The following is an 18,957-nucleotide window of genomic DNA, read 5'->3' as shown; positions in this document are numbered from 1 at the left end:
AAGTGTCTCAGCTGCTCCCTGGCAAGGGCCCAACGAGTGAGCGTCTCCACCGAGTGAGCGTCTCCACCGTGCCTGCAGCTGAGAGGGGAAGTTCAGGTCAAGGGCGCTGCTTTACCACAAATGACGTAGACACTTCAGCACCCACGTGCCACTGGAGCATTTCTCTCAACTCTCAGAAACCGGAGAGGAGAGGGACATGAATAAGCAGCACCCTCAGATCTCAAGAGGCAAAGAGAGTTCGAGTGATGGAATGGTGGGAGAGGCGGGCGGGGAGCAGGGCGGGGATTGAGCCGATTCACTTCCTTACTCAGGCTCAAGCCCCTTCCTGTCTACACCCAGTGAGAGACAAGGGCAAGCCTCGGGGCTAAGTCTCTGCTAACACCACTGGGGAGGTGAGGAGAATTCCCTGTGCGCCAGGGAAGGTGTCAGTACCATCCAGTACTTACCACTCTGCACACAAAACGATCAGAGGCACTAACGTGATGAAATTATGCCATAAGCATATAATTTACAAAAACTACTCTAAATGTGGCATTTTAAAAAAATTCCTGAGAGCTGGCATTTAAATCAAGCTTTCAGCAGCAGACAGACTACCCTGTAAATCCAGCGTTATCAAAATTGAAACTGGGAAGAAAACCATACGAAACCATTCCTTCACACCTGACGGCAGACTTTTGAATTTTAACCCGAGTGTCTGTCAGGAATGAGTCAGTCCTAGCCATTCCCAGCGCATGGGGGAGCTACAGAGGAATCCCTCTCCTAAGGAAGTACTCCTCCCTTCCTTCCCTGCCCCGGGACGGGACGGGACGTGGCCCAGCCCCTGCAGGAGTCAGCGGGCTCTCACGCAGGGGCACTGGGCTTCCAAGCGCAAGACCCGGCTCCCCACTCAGGTTCTCTATCGCGGACTGCTCCGTGAACAGGCCAGGCCACCGCACTGAGCCACCATGTCTCCTCATCTGTCCTGAGATACTACTGGCATCCTGGAGACACCCTCAGGAACGCTCCTGAGGGTTACACAAACCAACACACGTGAATGGGCCTCATTCATGTGTGACTACATATGTCTACAAAGCAGTGACAGAGCAATGAATGGATGACACACCTGTATTTCAGAGATGATGGGAAAAGAGAAAAATGCAATCATTACTATGGACTATGTACACATCACCTTGTTATATTTTACAGAAGTTTACAAACTACTTTTGCATGTGTAAAGTAGTTGTAGAATTTGTAATGAAGCAGGTTAATAAAAATAACATTTATTTTTTTAAGTATATTTCAGTTTAGAATTGTCAGTCACTAACTTGAAAAACCTAACAGTAATTTAATATAAAGGAAATGATGTTGAATGATTAACAACTAAACCAAAAGAATCGGTTACAAAGTAAAAAACAAACTTTGTTTGCAACAAATACTGAAAAAGTCTCCTCACAAAGGAATCAGCAGAGACATCCAACCAAACATTTCTGCCCACAAGAAACGGCCATTGCGCTGGTTTCACCACAGAAACGAAAGAGAAAGCCTAGCCCGCAGGCACCAAGGGTGAGCCTGCAGCTCTCCTCGCACCCACCTGTGGCACCCACCTACTGCCGCACCCACCGTCCCCCCACCCACCTACTGCCCCCACCTACCGTACCCCCCATGTACTCCCCACCCACCTACTGCCCCCCAATGCCCACCCCACCTACTGCCCCCCCACCTACTGCCCCTCCACCTACGGTTTTACCGCTTAACAGAGGCCTGGTTATTAACAAAACAAAGCAAATCCTAAGACACAAAACCAACAGAACAAAACACAATTTATTCTTTCAAGACATTTAAATTCAGCTTTCTTCACTGATTTTCCTTGGAAACATCTGTATTCCTGGGAACTGTCACCCACACAAACTTCACTCAGGCACCCCTCCCGATCCAGGTCACTCTGGCTATGACCGCCTATGGACCTCTTACTATAAGCACCAGCCTCTCTGTTCTAAGCTCTACCTGAGCTCCATAATATCTAAGTGCAAGTTTCCTAAAAACTGAATAATTAGGCTAAAAAAATTACTTGAAGCCGTGAGAATAATGTGTTCAAGGAAATGCACTGGCCTGTAGATCTGTTCACCTTACACTTATTTTTATAGAGAAACCTTGTCTAGGTTTCAAAGAAACTCTTCACATATTCAACATCAATTGTAACTGATCTTACTGAGGGCCTGGGAACGAATGTGAATGCGAGCCTGGTATCACGTCTCTGGGAGGTAAGGACACTTTCATTTCCCAGCCAGGGATCCATCGAGGGCTGAAAACTCCAGTTATCACGACCCTTATTCTGTCACCTAGCCTCCACGCCCCTCGCCTAAAACCTCCGGGAAAGCATCCAGGAAAATTGGGTGACCAGCTCCCGGGAATCGTTTGGGACTCCAGCAGCTCTCAATGCCACTGCTCGTTCTGAGCACGCCTGCCTTTCTGCCATCTGCTCCCGCTACCTGGATGCATTCCTCCATGTCCCAGCTTGTGTCCACACCTGGCGCAGGCACTCATCGGTTCATTTGAAGCCATTACGAAGCACTTAAGCCCCAGACAATAAACAGAGTATGGCTTTACCTATGACGGGGCTGTGGTCTAGTGGACAAGGGGCTTTGCTTCTAAAATGATTACATCCACTTAAAGCCCAGAGAGCTGTACAGTGGGCTAGAGAACCCTGAGGAAAAAAAGTGCTGGAGTAGTCAGGGAAGGCTTCCAGAAGGTGGTGACATCCGAAGCTGGTCTTGAAGGTAAGATAAGACCTTTCCAGTGGTGAATAGAAGCATCTTCCCAAGTACTTCTTCATCTATACTTGGGGCAAATTCCCTTTCATTGGGGCTAAAACGCCATAGAGCCTGGCGGACAGTTACAACCTGAATTCCAACCCCAGCTCCAACCTTTTCAAGCTGTATGAAACTGAACCAGTTTGTTTCCTCTCAAAATTTCTTTCCTTATATCTGTGAAATGGGGGGATGAAAAGTCAGGCTTAAACAAGACAATATCTAATGCCATGCGGAGCACGCTCAACCGTCAGGAAGAAGAGACGTCCCTTCTAGCTGCGTGTGAGTCCTGACTATCCTGCCCCTGTGTCCCCTAGCCCTCTACGCTGCTCCTTGCTGCTCCCCCGACCGAGGCCCGCATCGCCAGCCTCTGCTTCTGGGCCCAGAGCTCACTGTCCCTCGGGGTGTCTGCAGGATGCCATCTCTCACTCCATTCAGGGCCCTGCCCATGTCACCTGAGCACAGGTGTCAGCACCCCTCCACCCCCTGCTGCGCAATGGCCAGTGTCTCTGCTCTGTCTCCTCCACAGGACGTCAACTACATGAAGGAGGGATCTGCCTTTGGTCACGATCATGCTCCGGCATCTAGAACAGTGCCTGGCACACAGCAGGTGCTGAGGAAGTACCTGCTGACTCAGCCAGCATACAACAGGAAACGGACAGCGGAACAACACCCAGTCTGCAGGGGTCACAGGAGCATGACAGAAGCACAGCCTCGGCCCACACCTTGAGACACAGCTGGCTCCCTGCGGACGGGGAGCCCCAACCCATGCGAGGGCAGTTGGGGCCTCTGCCCCCGTGTTACTGCACCCACAGGGTACAGGGTTTCCAGGTCACTGGGTAAAGAGACAGCCTTGAGCTGTAGTAACAGGACCGGTTTTCTAAGTATCAGCTTAACAGCGTAGGGGTCGAGTGAAAGACATAAGCTGCTGCTGGCTGGGCTGGTAAGAGGGTGTTTTCTGGTCTTTGTGGAAGATGCAAATACCCCGCTGTTAGTCCAGTTCCACGGAAGTGGGCAAGACACCGGGGAATGATGATGGATCACCAGCAACCTAAAGGTTGGCGCTCTCACCAAACAGCCCCAGGACACTGGGCGCTCCGGCTGGACCTGTGAATCACCAGAGTGGTGGTCTGATACGGAGCAGTGTTACTGACTGAGGGATGGGGACACTGGCACGTGAGGATACAAAGAACATCCTGGAGGACAGAACGCTCGAGCAGAACCACAGGAAGGAGGATGGAGGGGCAAACTCCCAAACTCATTTGGCTAAAAACAATGTGGGGAGGGGGAGGGGAAGGGCTGAGCTAAGGAGCCTGAACTCCGTCTGATGGGTCACAAGTGATTCCTGAAACCTGGCTGGAGAATCGCCTGTTTAATTCCATAAAGCTGGAAGCAATCAAAGACTCCATATTGGGAGGGGACTGAAGTTGAACTTCTAGTTCAGGGATAACTAGGCAGAAACGCCCCAGGCAGAAGCACAAAGAATGTACCACCTAGAGGCTGGGTGACGACCAGTTAGTCGCTAAAGAAGCTCCGAGGTTTGACCCGTGAAGACCTGACGCGTGGATAAAAAGGGGTTGGGGAGATAGGAGGAACGAGAGCCGACGTACCAGGCAGACCTGCTGTATTTTAGCACAGGCGGCAGAGTCCTGACACCTAACGGACGGAGTGACTGGAGCATGTGCACAGACACACACACACACTGTCACGCAGGGTACCCTGCTCGCTGCGCCATTTGTCGTGCAGGGTCTCAGCTCCCGCTCCCCGCCCAAGAACGCAGGACACGGTAAGGCCAAACAGGAACACCCACGGAGCCATAGATAGGGGAGTCAAACCAATATATTCTCGCTGGTGGCTGGGCTGGAGACACAGGAAGCAGGATCTACATAATCTGCCTAACAGCAGTCCGCGCTTGCCAACCACCATCTTCTTGCTAGCCCCCATTCCCTTCTGCTAGCGTAGCCACAGCCGTTATATTAGTGGCCAAAGGCCTACGGGTTACAGCTGACGGCCAACTAGCCACAGCTGCTGGCATCTGATCACAGTTGATGGCCATTTACTACCCGAGCCAGCACCTTTCTATGTGAGGCCGAGAGCCTGGAAACTGTTTTTTGGGGTTTTGTCCCCACACACACACAGAGGCAAACACGGCCACAAGGCACGTCAGCAGCCCCGGGGCCTCACGCCTGGGCAGGCCAGCAGATGGCCCAGAGCACTGACAATTACTCAGAGCCAGCTCAAATGTCACCTGCTCTACAGAACACGCCATCCCCTCTGATGGCCAGCCACCGCTCCCTCCCCTGGCTCACCACGCTCATGCTCACACTCATGCTCACGCTCACACTCACATGCTGGCCTTTGTCTCTGCAGTGAGATTACAAACTCCCCGCAAGGCCTGGTTGACTCTCCCGAATCCCATTCCCACCACGGCCTAAACAAGCGCAGGCCCAACAAACGCAAGTGCTAAGCACCTCAGGGCCTCGCCATCCCTCCCTGCCGGGGCGGGGAGAGTGTGGAACAGGCAGCGAGCAGACAGGCACGACGCACTGCACGTCAGAACATGCTGGCAACCCTGCCGTCGCCAGGCCCTGGACACTGGCCGGCAGCCCCAGTGCTGTCACTCCAACCTCCTCTCCACCCTGCGAGGACGCGGCTACGCCTCGGCGCTGCAACACACACCCGTCACACGCAGCCCATCACTAGAGGACCTTCAACAAGCACAGAAGCATGAGCACAGTATTTCTTCAGAGGGCGCCTATGGGATGTGTGTGCACAATAAAGTCGTAACAAGCAATCACATTTGTATGCTGGAACACAAAAGGAATCAGTCACCAACTAGCCAAAAGCACCAAACTAAATTTCAGGAAAAATTAATTCATGCAAATTAAACTAACAGGAATTAGGCTTCTTCTAAGTCAGATTGTCAGATACTGGAGTTATTGAGAAACTTTTATGTATTTTAGAAATGTAACATGTCTCTAAAACCAGATTGCATACGTGTGTATACAGACACGCATGTGTATCTGTGTGTATGCACGTGTAGCATTTGTATTCTAAGAAACCACACTTGGGTCCAGAGAAGATGCTTCTTCTCCCTTGCCCCTTGTTTTCCACATTTTTCAATGGGGAAAAAGACACATATTTTGAAAACATACCAAGGAAAGTACACCATTCATCATACCAACAAATAGTTAAGATAACGCTTATACCAGTATCTTAACTACATTTTTTAAAAAGCAACATTCAAACACAATTTTGTTAATTGTGAAAGACAAAATTGTTAAAAAAAAGTTTCACATATCTTGAACTTTAAGAAAACAATAAATATACAAAGTATATTCTCTTAAATTCTGCTCAATTGCAAAGATAAATGATAACAGCAATTTCAAAAGTAAAAATTTACTCTGAATATAATTAACATGACAGAAAAACTGGAAAACAACTTGGAATTCATATATAACCTTGTGAGTAATCTAGTATTATACACGTTATGTCTCATCAAGGAAAAAAAATCTATGAGCCATATTTAAACCTATTTCATGGTGGGAAAATTAGGCCAAGTGGGACAGTCAGAATGTATTACTTTTACAAGCTATTCCAGAAGGAGTAATCATAATAAAAATGAACAGACATCTAACACGCAATGCTCCTCCCCCCACAACTGCAGTAAGCGTTTCTACGGTAGCCTCTTACCTGACACGGAGACCGCATGTGTCCGCACACCTTGCTTTTCACTGTTGGCGAGCCTGCAAGAGACGGGCCTGCTGTGAATGCTGGGCTCTCAGGACCACACGGCCGCCACGCGGGAGAACCGGGAGGGCCACACCACCTCAGTGGGGACTTACATTCTAGAGGGTGGGGGCTTTAAAACTTGGATTCTACTACCCAAAACCCTTAAAAGAAACAGACTGCTTTAATGTTTTAAAGATTAGAAATTAAGGTAAACAACTGAAGGGAACATTGGACTGCTCTGAGAAAGCAATTCAGGACAGTGACTTACAACACCGCAAGCCCATTTAATGTGGTGGACATGGTTAGATACAATTTTAAATTTAAATCCTGGGCTGCAAGGGATTGCCCAAAAGTTATAAAACAGAGGGAAAAACATAGCTGGAATTGAAATTTGCTCTCTAAAATATAATTTGAAATACTGTTGTAAGACTTCTCCTTCTTCAATTTAGAGCATGTAAGAAAGCAGATAATATATTATTATTATTATTTAGACGAAAAAAGGTAAGCTTAATGTATCTGCTATTGTTTCAGGAAATGGCTCAATGACATTTGTATTTTACATATTTACACACATAAAATAAAATTTTGACCAAAAGTTTTAGGGACATTTAAAAACTGCAAGTATAGTTCAGTTTAAAATGTTTGTAAAGCACAAAACACATACAATAAAGGAACCCTACTGTCTTCAGACATCAAAGTTACTTTGATCTTTTTGTAAAAGAAAACTTTTTTTTCCAGATACATCAGCATTTACTATCGAAGCACTGAATAGAAATGTTTCCTAGTATTTAAATTTATACCAGGAAATATTTGCACTTAGAATACTGTATCACTTTTGAGAACTAGAAATAGTCCATATACAACTATAAAACGTATACAATGAATAATTATAGCATAAAGCCACAGAATTGAGTTCCTTTGATTGAATTCCCTAAATAATCTGAAACGATACTTTCTATGAGTTGAACCAAAGTCGTCCTCTAACAAGCCACCAGTCTCTCTTGCATTGCAGCTCTGACCTACACTGATGGGCAGTCAGAGCGTGCGGACTCAGGAGAAGGCCACGTCAGCGGCCTGCACGTCCGGCGGCCAGGACACGGGGGACCACACTGCCTGCCTGCTGCTCAGTCGCCTCCCTCACACCGGGGTGGTTTCACCACTTTCCTGGGCAGTAGCAACAACAGGGGCTGTTGCACTATGATTATATAAAGGTTTCTGTGTTTACTCAGTTTTCCTAGTATCTTTGACCACGTCTGACCCACCTTCTTCACTCACTTTTGGTCTCTGTTTATGGTTCCTGTCAATCTTAAGCCTCAATGTCATCCCTTACAGACTTTCCACGATTAAAGGTACTCTGAGCATGAGTTCCTGGCCTGACGTGGGACGTTACTAAATATCTATTAAAGACTGTTGAGTTTGTGAAGCACACGGCCTACAAGCTACGAGGAAGAGGGCCTCCTCAGCCCCGCTTACCTACACAGCTACTGTGCACCTACTACGTGCCACATACTGCCCAGTGTTGGGTCTACAGCGCCATATGACGCTGGCCTTCGACAAGCCACAGGGTGTGACTGTGGTGTGGTAAGTACTGTGGGGACGCAGCAGATGTCAGGAAACACCCGGACGCTCCCGGATGGGGGTCCTGGGAGGTTTCCACAGGAAATGACAGAGGATGGGACCGGAGGCGAGCTGGCCTGGCTGAGGACAGGGGGCTGGAGGAGGACAGCATGGTGCTCCAGTGACTGAGAAAGCCCAGTGGAGCTGGATGGCAGCGTGAGGACGGGCGACATGAGGCCAGAGGCGTTGGCAGGGGAACACGCATGCAACCGCAGAGCAACAGCCAGCCGTGCCAGGGCTGTCACTACGAATGTCCTCACGCTGCCGAACCAACATTGGACAGGACGGTGGGCAAAACTGAACAAAGATGGGCAGGTGGTGGGCCAAAAAGCTAACCCAGCAGGCCTGAGGCCGTGTCCTGAGGCTGCCCTTGGCTGCTGTTGGGGACTTGTATTTTAGGAGGGTTCCCGCAACCCCCTAACTGATAAGGGGATGATAACGTGGTTGAGCCTAAACTGTCTGTACCAACAGCAGGGTGCATGCTGACGCCTGCTGTCGTCCTGGGAGCCTGGATTTGGGTACACGCCAGGCAGAGCGTGTACGTGACCCAGCACTGAGTCTCCAATGGGCTTCCTGGGGAGACAATACTTCCCGTTATCACAACCCACTGTGAGAGGAGCTAGGGGGCTCCTGCCCGAGCCCGCCCTGCCTGCTTCTGGATGTCGCCCCCTGGCCTTCTCCCTGTGCTGGGTTTGCTTTGTGTCTTTTGCTGTAACACAGCACAGCCGTGAGTGCAACTGTGTCCCTTTTAGATGCGGAGTCCCTTTTAGAGAATCTCAGAACCCGGGGTGGTCTTGAGGACCCCGACACAGGCTTCTAGTGGAGCGGCCAGACAGGTGACACCAGTAGCTAAAATCAGAAGAGGGCTGTGGGAAGGTGGTGCAGTGGACAGATGTGACAGGTTTAGGACAGAACTGAAGGAATCACAGGCAGACTGGCGATGGAGGAGAGGGAGCAGGACGGCATAATGGTGCCGCGTTCCCCTTTCCCCAGCGGAGGGGCTGCTCTGCGGGTGCAGGGGGTTCAGTTCAAACTGCTCTCTGAGCTCTCGGCTGGGGCTGTTTACTGCCCTGTATGTCTGCACGCCTAGATTTAACTTTCTCTGGGTCCCCAGTTCCTAACACACTGGCTGAGAATAGAGATGTTATTACATAAGTTCTTATGGAAATGCTATTCAATTTTTTAAATTTTATAGATCAACACATCTATTATGAAATTCTTGACAACCAACAAATAAAAACTTAACATACATTACTTATTTTTTAATTTTCTTATTTGTAAAATAGCCGGAATGGCAGCTATTTTCAGGTTGTTACGAAGAGTAGCGATGACGATAAAGTCACTGTATAACAGGCCTCGGCAGCATTACCACGTGAGTATTTTTGAACTCCTTACTGAACTTAAAATAAAGGGAAAAATTCACTTTAAACTTTTGATTCAACCTAAATGCATAACATGATTTACAAGTGATTTGATTTCTTTCTGGAAACATTTGTTTTCTAGTTCCCTGTTCATAAGTGTGGAAATCTGACTATTCAGGCAAATGGACAGACAAGCATCTGATTTCCTGACGTTTCTAGCACAGTGACTAACAATATGACAAAGGAGCACTTACTTTGGTATTGATGGCAAAGCCCGTTCACCTTCTGGGGAAAAAAACAGAAGAAAATGGTAAGGTTCCTTCTACTCCTTCGGAAAAGATCATGCGTAGAAATGAGGGAGAAGGATGAGCCCCACTGCAGACTTTAGCAGTGGAAGCGATGACACCGTCTAGCTTAGGCACTCACGGTTTCATGTCACTCTGTATAACTAACATTACAGGACTGGCGACGCAAACGGTGCAAAAGGCACCGCCTAGTGACAACCCAGCGCTCTGCATGGTGATGCTTCCTTCTGCTCAAAGCCGCACCTCTGACCGAGGCCCAACACTCTGCACTGTAAGTGACACACACTCAGCAGCAGCACCCCCAAACCTGGGCAGAAACACAGACACCACGCATCCACGCGTGTGGCTGCCAGAGGGTCTGAGGCACGGCAGGAGCCACGGGACAGGCGGGCCTGCAGAGCGGTGACCTGAAGGACTTCCCCAGTCGCGAGCGTGCCACGCGTGCCAGGGAGCCCTCTACCGCAGGCGGCCGGCTGCCACCAGTGATGGGGTGGGCACGTCCCCTCGGGCACAGTGACTGGCGCCTGCTGGTCTCACAGTGAAGCTCAGGACTTCGTTCAGTGGTGCGGGGGGCTCTCCCCACCCCTCCTTTTGTGAAGCAGGCAGCGTGGTGCCGCCCAGGTCAATCTCTTTTATCTGGATGAACTGAACAGGCTCCTAACAATCCAGCTGCGTCAGAACCAGAACAATCCTCCCCCAGTGTGAATCCATCCCGTCGTTCCCCTGCTTACGACGTTCGCCTCTCCATCGCTGTTAGGAGGACGTCAGCAGCTCAGCTGAACCCACAAAGCCCGGCGGCGCTTCCATCGGCACACAGCTCCTGTCTCCCGTGTTTGGGTGTGTGGGGGCTAAGGGTGGGTCTGGGACGTGCCCACCCCCCCATTTCCCTGCGGCCTCTCTGGGCAGCTCCCTGGTCACACCCGGTGCACTCACTCATGCTGTCCGCCCAAAACTCTTTCCGTGGCGTCCGCCCTGACCACAGTCCCTCAGCCCACTGCGTGGAAGTGGCTTTGTCAGTGGTCTCTCCAGTCTTGTCCTCCACTATTCCCTGACCTACGCGACTGCAGGTCGCTTTTCCTGAATGTGTCATGCTGCCTTCACACATTCCTTCCCTTGAAAGACGCTCTTCCTTCTGGTGGGACTGTCACCCCTTAACCTCTCCAGCCCCACTGAAGCACGATCTCCTCCAAGAGCCCTTCCTGGAATAACACCTCAAGAGGCTTTGGACGGCCCTTGTGCACTGAGCCAGCATTTCCCACAAGTCACATCATGTGAAGTCAGACTTCACCTGCCCGCGGGGGTCCCTAACACCTGGCAGAGCACCTGGCATTCAGGGGCTCTCTGCCACTGGTGGGTAAATGAATAACTAAACAAGCTGTGGACCCCAGGTCGGTGGCTCTTTCTGAATAACTGTTTATTTACCTATACATCAGAGATCATACTGCCTCATCTGCAGGAACAGCTGTGAGCTTAAGTAACATAGAATATACAGAGGGTGCCAAAAAAATGTAAACACATTTTAAGAAAGGAAAAAAAGTGCATTAAAATTGTAATACTCGATACGTACTGCTAACAGAAGATGAATACAATCACGTGTATACATGTTTTGGGCACCCCTGGCACAGGACCACTGCCTCATTCCAGCCCAACTTCAAGCAAAACAACCATGTCGGACCATGGAGACCAGCCGCAGGCAGAATCCCTGGAACCCAGCGCGAGTTTACCATCCCGTGGCTGCCCGGCACTGTCCATTAATGATGCGACCTCCAAATGACATGTCAGGGCAGCTTCTGTGCGCTCTCTGTTGAAATGGGTACGTTCTCGCAGGGAAAAAAACCCCAGTTATTCAATATTCGGTTAATACAGACTTCCTAAGTAGCTGGGCAGCAGCAGAGGGAAGGCGCAAACGAGGGGAGTAACAACACGGTCTTAGGCCAGTCCGTTTCCAGGAAGCCAGAGTAAGAATATTGAGGAAAACGGCCGCCAACGCACTTGGCAGCAGCGTAGTAACAGAACAAGTCCTCACTCACTGAAATGCCCCGTTCTGGGAGGTAACGTTGAGCATGGCTTTACATTTATGAGTTGAATGAATAACAGGACTTCTCACGCCATTCACGTGGTATGGATCTTATTTCACTGAATAAATTCCCCAGGAATAAGGGTGTGCCTTGTATTAACCCACGTATTTTTTGAGTTTTAGAACTGAGACTTTAAATTTTGAATGAAAGTTTTTAGCTACTGTCTTTTAATTGAACAATGAATACAGGTTCATTGTAACAAATTGAAATCATAAAGGTCTAGAATGTGGAAAAAAGTGGAAAAGTGGAAGCCACCCCCTCCCTGCTGCCAATACAACGGTGTCCTCCGTAGAAGTATCACTGACCACAGCTGGGGCCGTAACTCTCCAACCTTCCAGACTTCCTTTATGCTCACACACACACGGGTTTGGAGACAGACACGTATGCACATGTAGGTTTTTAACACAAAAACAGTGCTATGTCAGCATTTCTAACAGCTGCGTGGTAGTGTATCCGGTATGCTCCTCAGTCATTCAGTCACCGCCTTGTGTGGACACGTCGCTGGTTTCCAAGTCTGTGCTGTTCTTCTCCGTGCAGAGTGGCACCCTGTGCCGTAGCTCTGCAGGGCTGCCTTCTAGGAGGTGGCCTCCTGGGCAGGGAGCCACCGCTACCCTGTCCTCCGAACACATAATGCCAGTCTACACTGACACCACCGGAGAGCGAGAGCACAGTTTCCAACAGCCTTGCCAAGACTGGATACCAATGGAATAAACATAAAGTGGCGTCATCACTGTTTGTGTCCATACGTTTCCTGGACATCTGTGTGCCCGTGTTTATATGGACTGGGTTGTCTCATTCAATGAGCTGAAAGAACACGTGAAAAATCAGAGATTTTCATCCTTCACTGTATGTGTTACAAGAAGTGTTTTCCCCTGGGTCATAGCTGTTTAAAAAAGTTTATTTTACTAATAAAATCATTTGCATATTTATATAATCGACTCTATTAATCTGGTTCTTTATATCTTCTGGGTTTTGTTTCACACACCCCCTCCCTTGCAACATAGTCGTTACAAGTCACCCTACAAATAGGAAATCTCCTTAAAAATGAACAAATGATGACCCTATGTTAATCTGCATAATTTTTTTCCTCTGAGAATTCTACCAAAATTGAAAAATTGCTATGGAGCTTTCCTGCGGGTGAGGGGCAAGGTCACCCAGAAACCTGGCGGATTTGGTTCAGGGCACTGGGCTTCGCAGCTCTTACCGTGTTTTCTGCCCACTAAGTACCACCCTGAAAAGTACCTCATGACCACAGAGGATCACAGAGCGAGCAGACTGCACCTGGGCATGCTCAGAGCTCACACAGACAGCTTCTAGATCACGTGTGACGCTATGCTGTTACACACGTGACCATGCTAGGTACGCTGCTTCCCGTGAGGCACTTTATGACCCAGAGAAGAGAGCTGGGGACGTGTATAACTGCTATTGAAAGCACCGTGCCAGAAAAACAGTACATTAGAGTGGGAGAAACGTGTTTTACATTTACGTATTTGAAATTTTAAAAAATCTAAATTAAAATGCACATGTGCTCTTGCCCACATCTTTCTGACTATAGTCCGTTAATGAGTCTTGACTTAAAATATTATCTCAGTCAGGCAATGTATGTTCGCTTTAGGTAGCTATTATAAAACAGTTGTGTAATAAATAAGTATTCTGTGATTTAGAATAAGGTAAGTCAATTATCAAGTGTAACAATAATTCTATAAAGGCAACACAAACTTGGTAACACCTATGCTCTGCCAGGTTTGTATGAAAAGCATTTTCAAGTTTCGGGTATCCCCACCCGCTCCGGAGCTTCAAACTCTTCTCCTGCCTCTAATAAACTATTCTCTTTTAAAAACTCAAAAAAAAAAAAAAAAGAAAAAAACCAAGCAAAGAAAAGCATTTTCATTTATGCTCTGTTCATGTGAATGAAGGATGTAATACATCTCATTTCATGAGATTTGATATCAAAACATTTTCCCCAGAGGAGAAGGAGAAAAGCCAATTAAAAACCAACACAGGAAGATGCCGGAGCTTTAAACATGAAATGGCTCTTTTAATGCTTCATGGCTGCATGTTATTTTTTTAATGTGTAATAACAAATTGATAAAAGAACATTTTGGTAAGTTAGGATGAAATTTTAAAAATTATTTACTGAAACGGAGATAGACAATAAGTCATATTTAACATTTTTTTGCAAAATATTATGTGAAGGAATTCTCTCAAAATGTTTAAAATAGTATTTACAAGGTATCCAGCCCTGTTTAAAGCATAAAATGAAATCCCAAGAGCTTATGGCTACAAAAGTGTGAACTGAGAAGCCTGTAGACATTTCTAAAAGCAACTTCATTACTACATTTCCTATAGAGAAAGCTGTGACAACTCTATACCATATTTCAGACAAAAATGAATGGATAGGCTTTACTGGTCTGATCGCAGTGGGAAAACCATTTCTGCTGCGTCAGCCATAACCTGGAATCCACACACAGCGACTGACTGAAGTTTTGGCTTACGGGGTTAGCTACTCTTTTCAGAGCACAACATCAGGCCACTAACTTTTAAACAAAGGTTGCAATGACTCCTCCACTTCACACACACACTCCCTCATCCTGCTCTGATCACACAGAGCACCGGGCTTTCTGCTGTGTCCACACCAGGAGCTCAGCACTTCATCTTCTGCTCTCTGCTTTCCTACTTCCTCTTCACTCTTACTCCCAGCTCTGCCTCCGTGGACACACACCGCTAGGCCCTTCCTGACTCCTCCCTCTGAACTCGTCCTCGGAACGGAGGTGCATGCTGGAAGGAATCCTGTGTCCACCTGCCCCGGAGCTGCCTGCTCGATGGGCCTGCTGTGGACCCGCCTACCACGCTACGCTACCAGACATCATTCTTCTCGTACAGAGGAGGAAGTCTCAAAGGCACGGTTCATGTAGTGTGTCAAGCTCACCCGGCAGCAATGGGGACAAGAGAACGAAACTTTGTGAACACTACGTGCCAGGCTCATTCAGCTGACAAATGCGGGCATCTGCCCCCAAATACCACACAAGCGAGTGCCACTCTTCCCGTTATACACACGAGGGCACAAAGGCACAGAAAAGTCAAGTGCTTCACAGGCGGCAGCCCAGACTGCTCGTGATCTGAACCCGTAGGTTGATACGCCCCCAAAGCCCAGCTTTTCCTGCTGCCACTGTGCTTTAATCCTGCTGGGGATGTTTTCGTTTGATTATTTCAGAAGTCCAATCTCTGAAACATCCCTTCTTCCTGCCTTGCAAGAAGCCATCTCATTTCTGAAGTGATGCCACCTTCCTTTAGGATAGTCATGCATTCTAACCGCGGATTTTACATCATGACTTAGAACCAATTTTGCTCTTGGACTGCTCTAAGCTTCTGAGATGTATAAGGAAAAATAGAAAAGAGGCTTTATTTACATGTATTATACAAAACTTAAAAAACAAAAACAAAACCCAGAACATGATTCCAAAATTAAAAATACCAACGGTATTTAAATATATTATTTAAATATATTAAATATATTATTTAAAAATACCAACGGTAACCTAGAAAATACTCCAAGTATGTTGCGCAAAACACAGCTGCTTTCTTTAAGCTCTATTCAAACCCAGCTCCTAGGCTGTGAGCTGGACCACTTCCCTAAGAAAACAAGAACACAGATTTACTGAGCTGAATCATGCGTTCGGTCTTCATATTTACAGGTATCGAAAAGAACTATGGCTGCTGGGGGTAGGATCGCCTGACAGTTCAGTGGGAATGCTCCACAGAGACAGCAGCTCACCTTTCTGGGGTCTGATGATGAAAGACTGCGTGGCCCCATTCACCAGCCGGCAGTACCCATCTATCAGGTCAGCCATATTCTCAGCAATGGTCAGGGACGGCGCTGTCACTGTCAGAGGCTGGAAAGGGCAAAGACCAAGAAAGACCCGTTATTGTTCTGTCCCATAATCAAAGGGGCAGCTGCGCTGTGACATCAGAGCTCTAGATACACTCAAACACAGAGAAGAGTGGGAGTGGAGCAAGAGTTGTCATAAGGTCTGAGCAAAAAAGGAAGTCTGATATTGGAGGACATTATTCCTAGGATATACGACAGAAGGCAAGCCCAGATGAAAACAGAAACATCACTTAAACTGAGACTCCCTTTCTAGAACAAAAAGGGGTAAAACAAATATTTTCCTTCAGAATATCTGGCTCCTCTGGCACATTCCAACTAAGGGAAGAATTTAGATAATCAGTAAGTTCAAGTATGGCTTCTATTAGGAACTAGACTAACGTGCAGCGAATTTTATCAACCATCCATCACAATTTTTCTAACATTAAAGAAAATTAGTCAAATTTCATTACTTTTAACATGCATAGCATGTTCTGCCTAGAGACCTATCATTAAGTGCTACCCAGGAGATAATTAAAGCTGTACCTTACTTTCAAACACAGGTATATGTTAATTCATGCAGTTTTCATAACCCTCTTCTTAATGCACAATTTACTTTACCTGCATTATCCTAATATTATTTGGGGGAGAGCAAAAAGAAAGGACAGGCTGAAAATGATATGGTGCCAAACAAGAACATTCCCAAGCTACTTGCAGGAAATTTCAATTTGCCATAAAGTTCCAGTATTTTATGGTATCATCTGTTACCTCTGTGTGAGCACCGCTCATCAGGTGCGGGGCCATCTGAGTGAGGCAGTGCTTGCCAAACGGTCACTTCTCACGCCATGTCTGGCTTTACCATACGTGCTCGCCAACCACGCAGGCGCTGGGTACCAGTGGGATGAGCCCCATCTCCACCACTTACTACTCGGGACCCCGTCAACCTCTCGTACTCAGTTGCCTCACCTACACAAGGGGGACCACTACAGTGTCTCAGAGCGCCTCTCTCCTGGGTTCTGAGAATGGCAGCGCCGCTCCTGGCTTCTGTGTAAAGGGCTGGGACAGTGAGGGCCACACGAGGCAGGAAGAAGCCTCAGCTGCTGCTGCGGCTGCTGTTCATGTTATAATTATTGCCACCCAGAGAACGTCACATACAACACGGTCTGGGAGAGAATGTTCTGCAGAACATACACGCATCTCTATACAAGTCCAGCAAGCTGATTTCCTTGGTAACTCACAATAATCTTCAAGCATCTTCACGAGAATGCTCCTGACTTATTTTTAACCCCGTCTCCTGTTCTGCTCTTGGGAGCATTTTATCATTAGGATTTGTAAGCTAACACTCGCTACACAAGGGAAAGGTGTGCTTTTGCTGGTCTGTGAAGACTTCATCCTAAAACGTCCTTATTCCCACCATGCACTCCGTGCAGCCCTCCCTTAACGATGACTGCACTTGCCGTACCTCGGGCGCGCCGGCTATCTTCAGCTGCAGCGTTCCTTTCCGGTCCTTGTCTTCGCTGTTGGAATACTGAATGGTCTGCACTTGATTGAAGTCGGCCAGATGTGTGGGCTTGGAAAGAAAAGACACCAAGTGTGGGCCTCAGACAGAAGCCTGGCCTCACTTCAGCTGTGAAGTTCTCAAAGAGCCGACCCCAGCCCACTCTCCTGCACACACCCTCCCAAGACGAGGTGTCTGCGGGGAAGTGGACCCAAGGGGGCCAGGGAGGCGCATGCCCTCCTAGGAGGGGGTCACCAAGACCAGAGGGAGAAAACACAAGCCAGACAGAAGGCAGTAGGAGGCGACCTGACTTGACCACTTGCCGGCCTGGGGGTAAGGTAAGCGTGTGCAATTCCTGGTCAGAATGAAAACTCTGCCCTCCTTCCCACAAAGACGGACCTGGGCCACTCTCAACACACCCTGAGCCTGAATAAGTCTCTGGAACGTCCTCAAGTTCCAAGCGGAATGGAGCTGGGGAGGCGGGAGGAAGCTGAAGGCCCCTTCCCAAGCAGACAGGCCAAGGCAGCCTTCAGTTTCCAAGCAGAACCAACTCTCTCCTTCTTACGAAGACAAAATACGCCCACCTGTCTCATATCCTTCTAGCATTTCACCACAATGATCGCTCTGCACGTAAGGATTCCTACACAATTATTCAAAGTGATTAGCCTGCTAAGGCCTCTGGTTCTCCGAATGTCACGGGGTATCAGCCTCTCCCGCCAAGTGTCCCACGCAGCACAGGTGACGCCACTGAGCTGGAATTCTGGTTCAGAAAGTGACTCACACTCAGAGTCCCTTCAAAGCAAAGCATCTTTACAGCTCCGCTTCCGGGCACAGGGACGTCTGTCTACAGGGCTGTCCTCCTTCACACGGGTACCCCAGGGAACCCCCATCCTCCCTGCCCCGGCCACAGGGCAGCAGCGGCGTGGTCGCAGGCATCTGCCCGCTGGCGTCTCCTCGCCGCTCTCTGGCTCCGTCACAGGCCCTCTCCTGGCTGCTCCCCTGCTCAGCCTATAAGTGGTCACGTGCCACAGCACTTGGAGTGGGCCCCATTCCAGCCCCAGCTCAGCTCCGCACAGCCCGGCCCACCAAGCCTGTCCTTGGCTTCATCTCTCTTTACCCACAACCAAGCCCAACGGAGGACGTGAGTCGTGTGTACAGACAGCCGCTGCGGCACTTACATTGCAGCCCTTATCTGTGAGGTAACTGATGCCTTCCTCGGGGCCGATTGCCAACTCCACCGAAATAATCCAGCTTGACTTTGGAAGGCGAGACAGGTGAGGAGAGATGTGCCAGAGGAAACAGAAGAAATATTTTAGATAAAGAGCCACAGACACTTGGAAGAACCAATGGGGAGTTGGCTTAGTTTGCATTAATCTATGTAACCAAATAACATAAAACATTTAGAACTCCATCAATCCAATGTCTACTGAGCCCAGACGGAGAGATGCTGTGCTCATCCCTGTGGTCTGATGCTAACAGTTTCTCTGGGAAGGTAATTGCAATAAGTAAACTAGCCCTTCGAGAAGAGCTCATCAATAAATCACTGGGCTAGGAAAAAAAAAATCTAAATCTAATTATGAACATGGGCATGCTATTAAAAAAAGGTAATTTTATTCTCACATCATTTTTTTTGCATTTTTCCCACTGAAAGTGAAAAAACAATACCTTCCTGTCGTTAAAAACGTGACAAATTCTATTTCAATCAGAAATGTGGA

The 18,957-nt window shown here is 48.2% G+C and overlaps 1 protein-coding gene across 26 annotated transcripts in view; it reads right to left on the bottom strand.

The window, feature by feature from the left end:
* The window catches only part of PTK2 (protein tyrosine kinase 2), a 183,208-nt gene that overhangs the window by 70,775 nt on the left and 93,476 nt on the right, over positions 1-18,957 (bottom strand). For all 26 annotated transcript variants that reach the window (XM_081070012.1, XM_081070007.1, XM_081070003.1 and 23 more), the window contains 5 exons: positions 18,421-18,498; positions 17,207-17,314; positions 15,655-15,772; positions 9,751-9,781; positions 6,480-6,532 (listed from right to left, as the gene is read on the bottom strand). In XM_081070012.1, coding sequence (XP_080926138.1) covers positions 6,480-6,532; positions 9,751-9,781; positions 15,655-15,772; positions 17,207-17,314; positions 18,421-18,498 — 388 coding nt within the window. The remainder of the gene's footprint in view (positions 1-6,479; positions 6,533-9,750; positions 9,782-15,654; positions 15,773-17,206; positions 17,315-18,420; positions 18,499-18,957) is intronic.

The sequence above is a fragment of the Rhinolophus hipposideros genome (assembly GCF_964194185.1).
Source record: "Rhinolophus hipposideros genome assembly, chromosome: 13".
NCBI lineage: Eukaryota > Metazoa > Chordata > Mammalia > Chiroptera > Rhinolophidae > Rhinolophus > Rhinolophus hipposideros.
The sequence above is the reverse complement of the archived record's forward strand: the minus strand, read 5'-3'. Positions and strand labels throughout refer to the sequence as shown.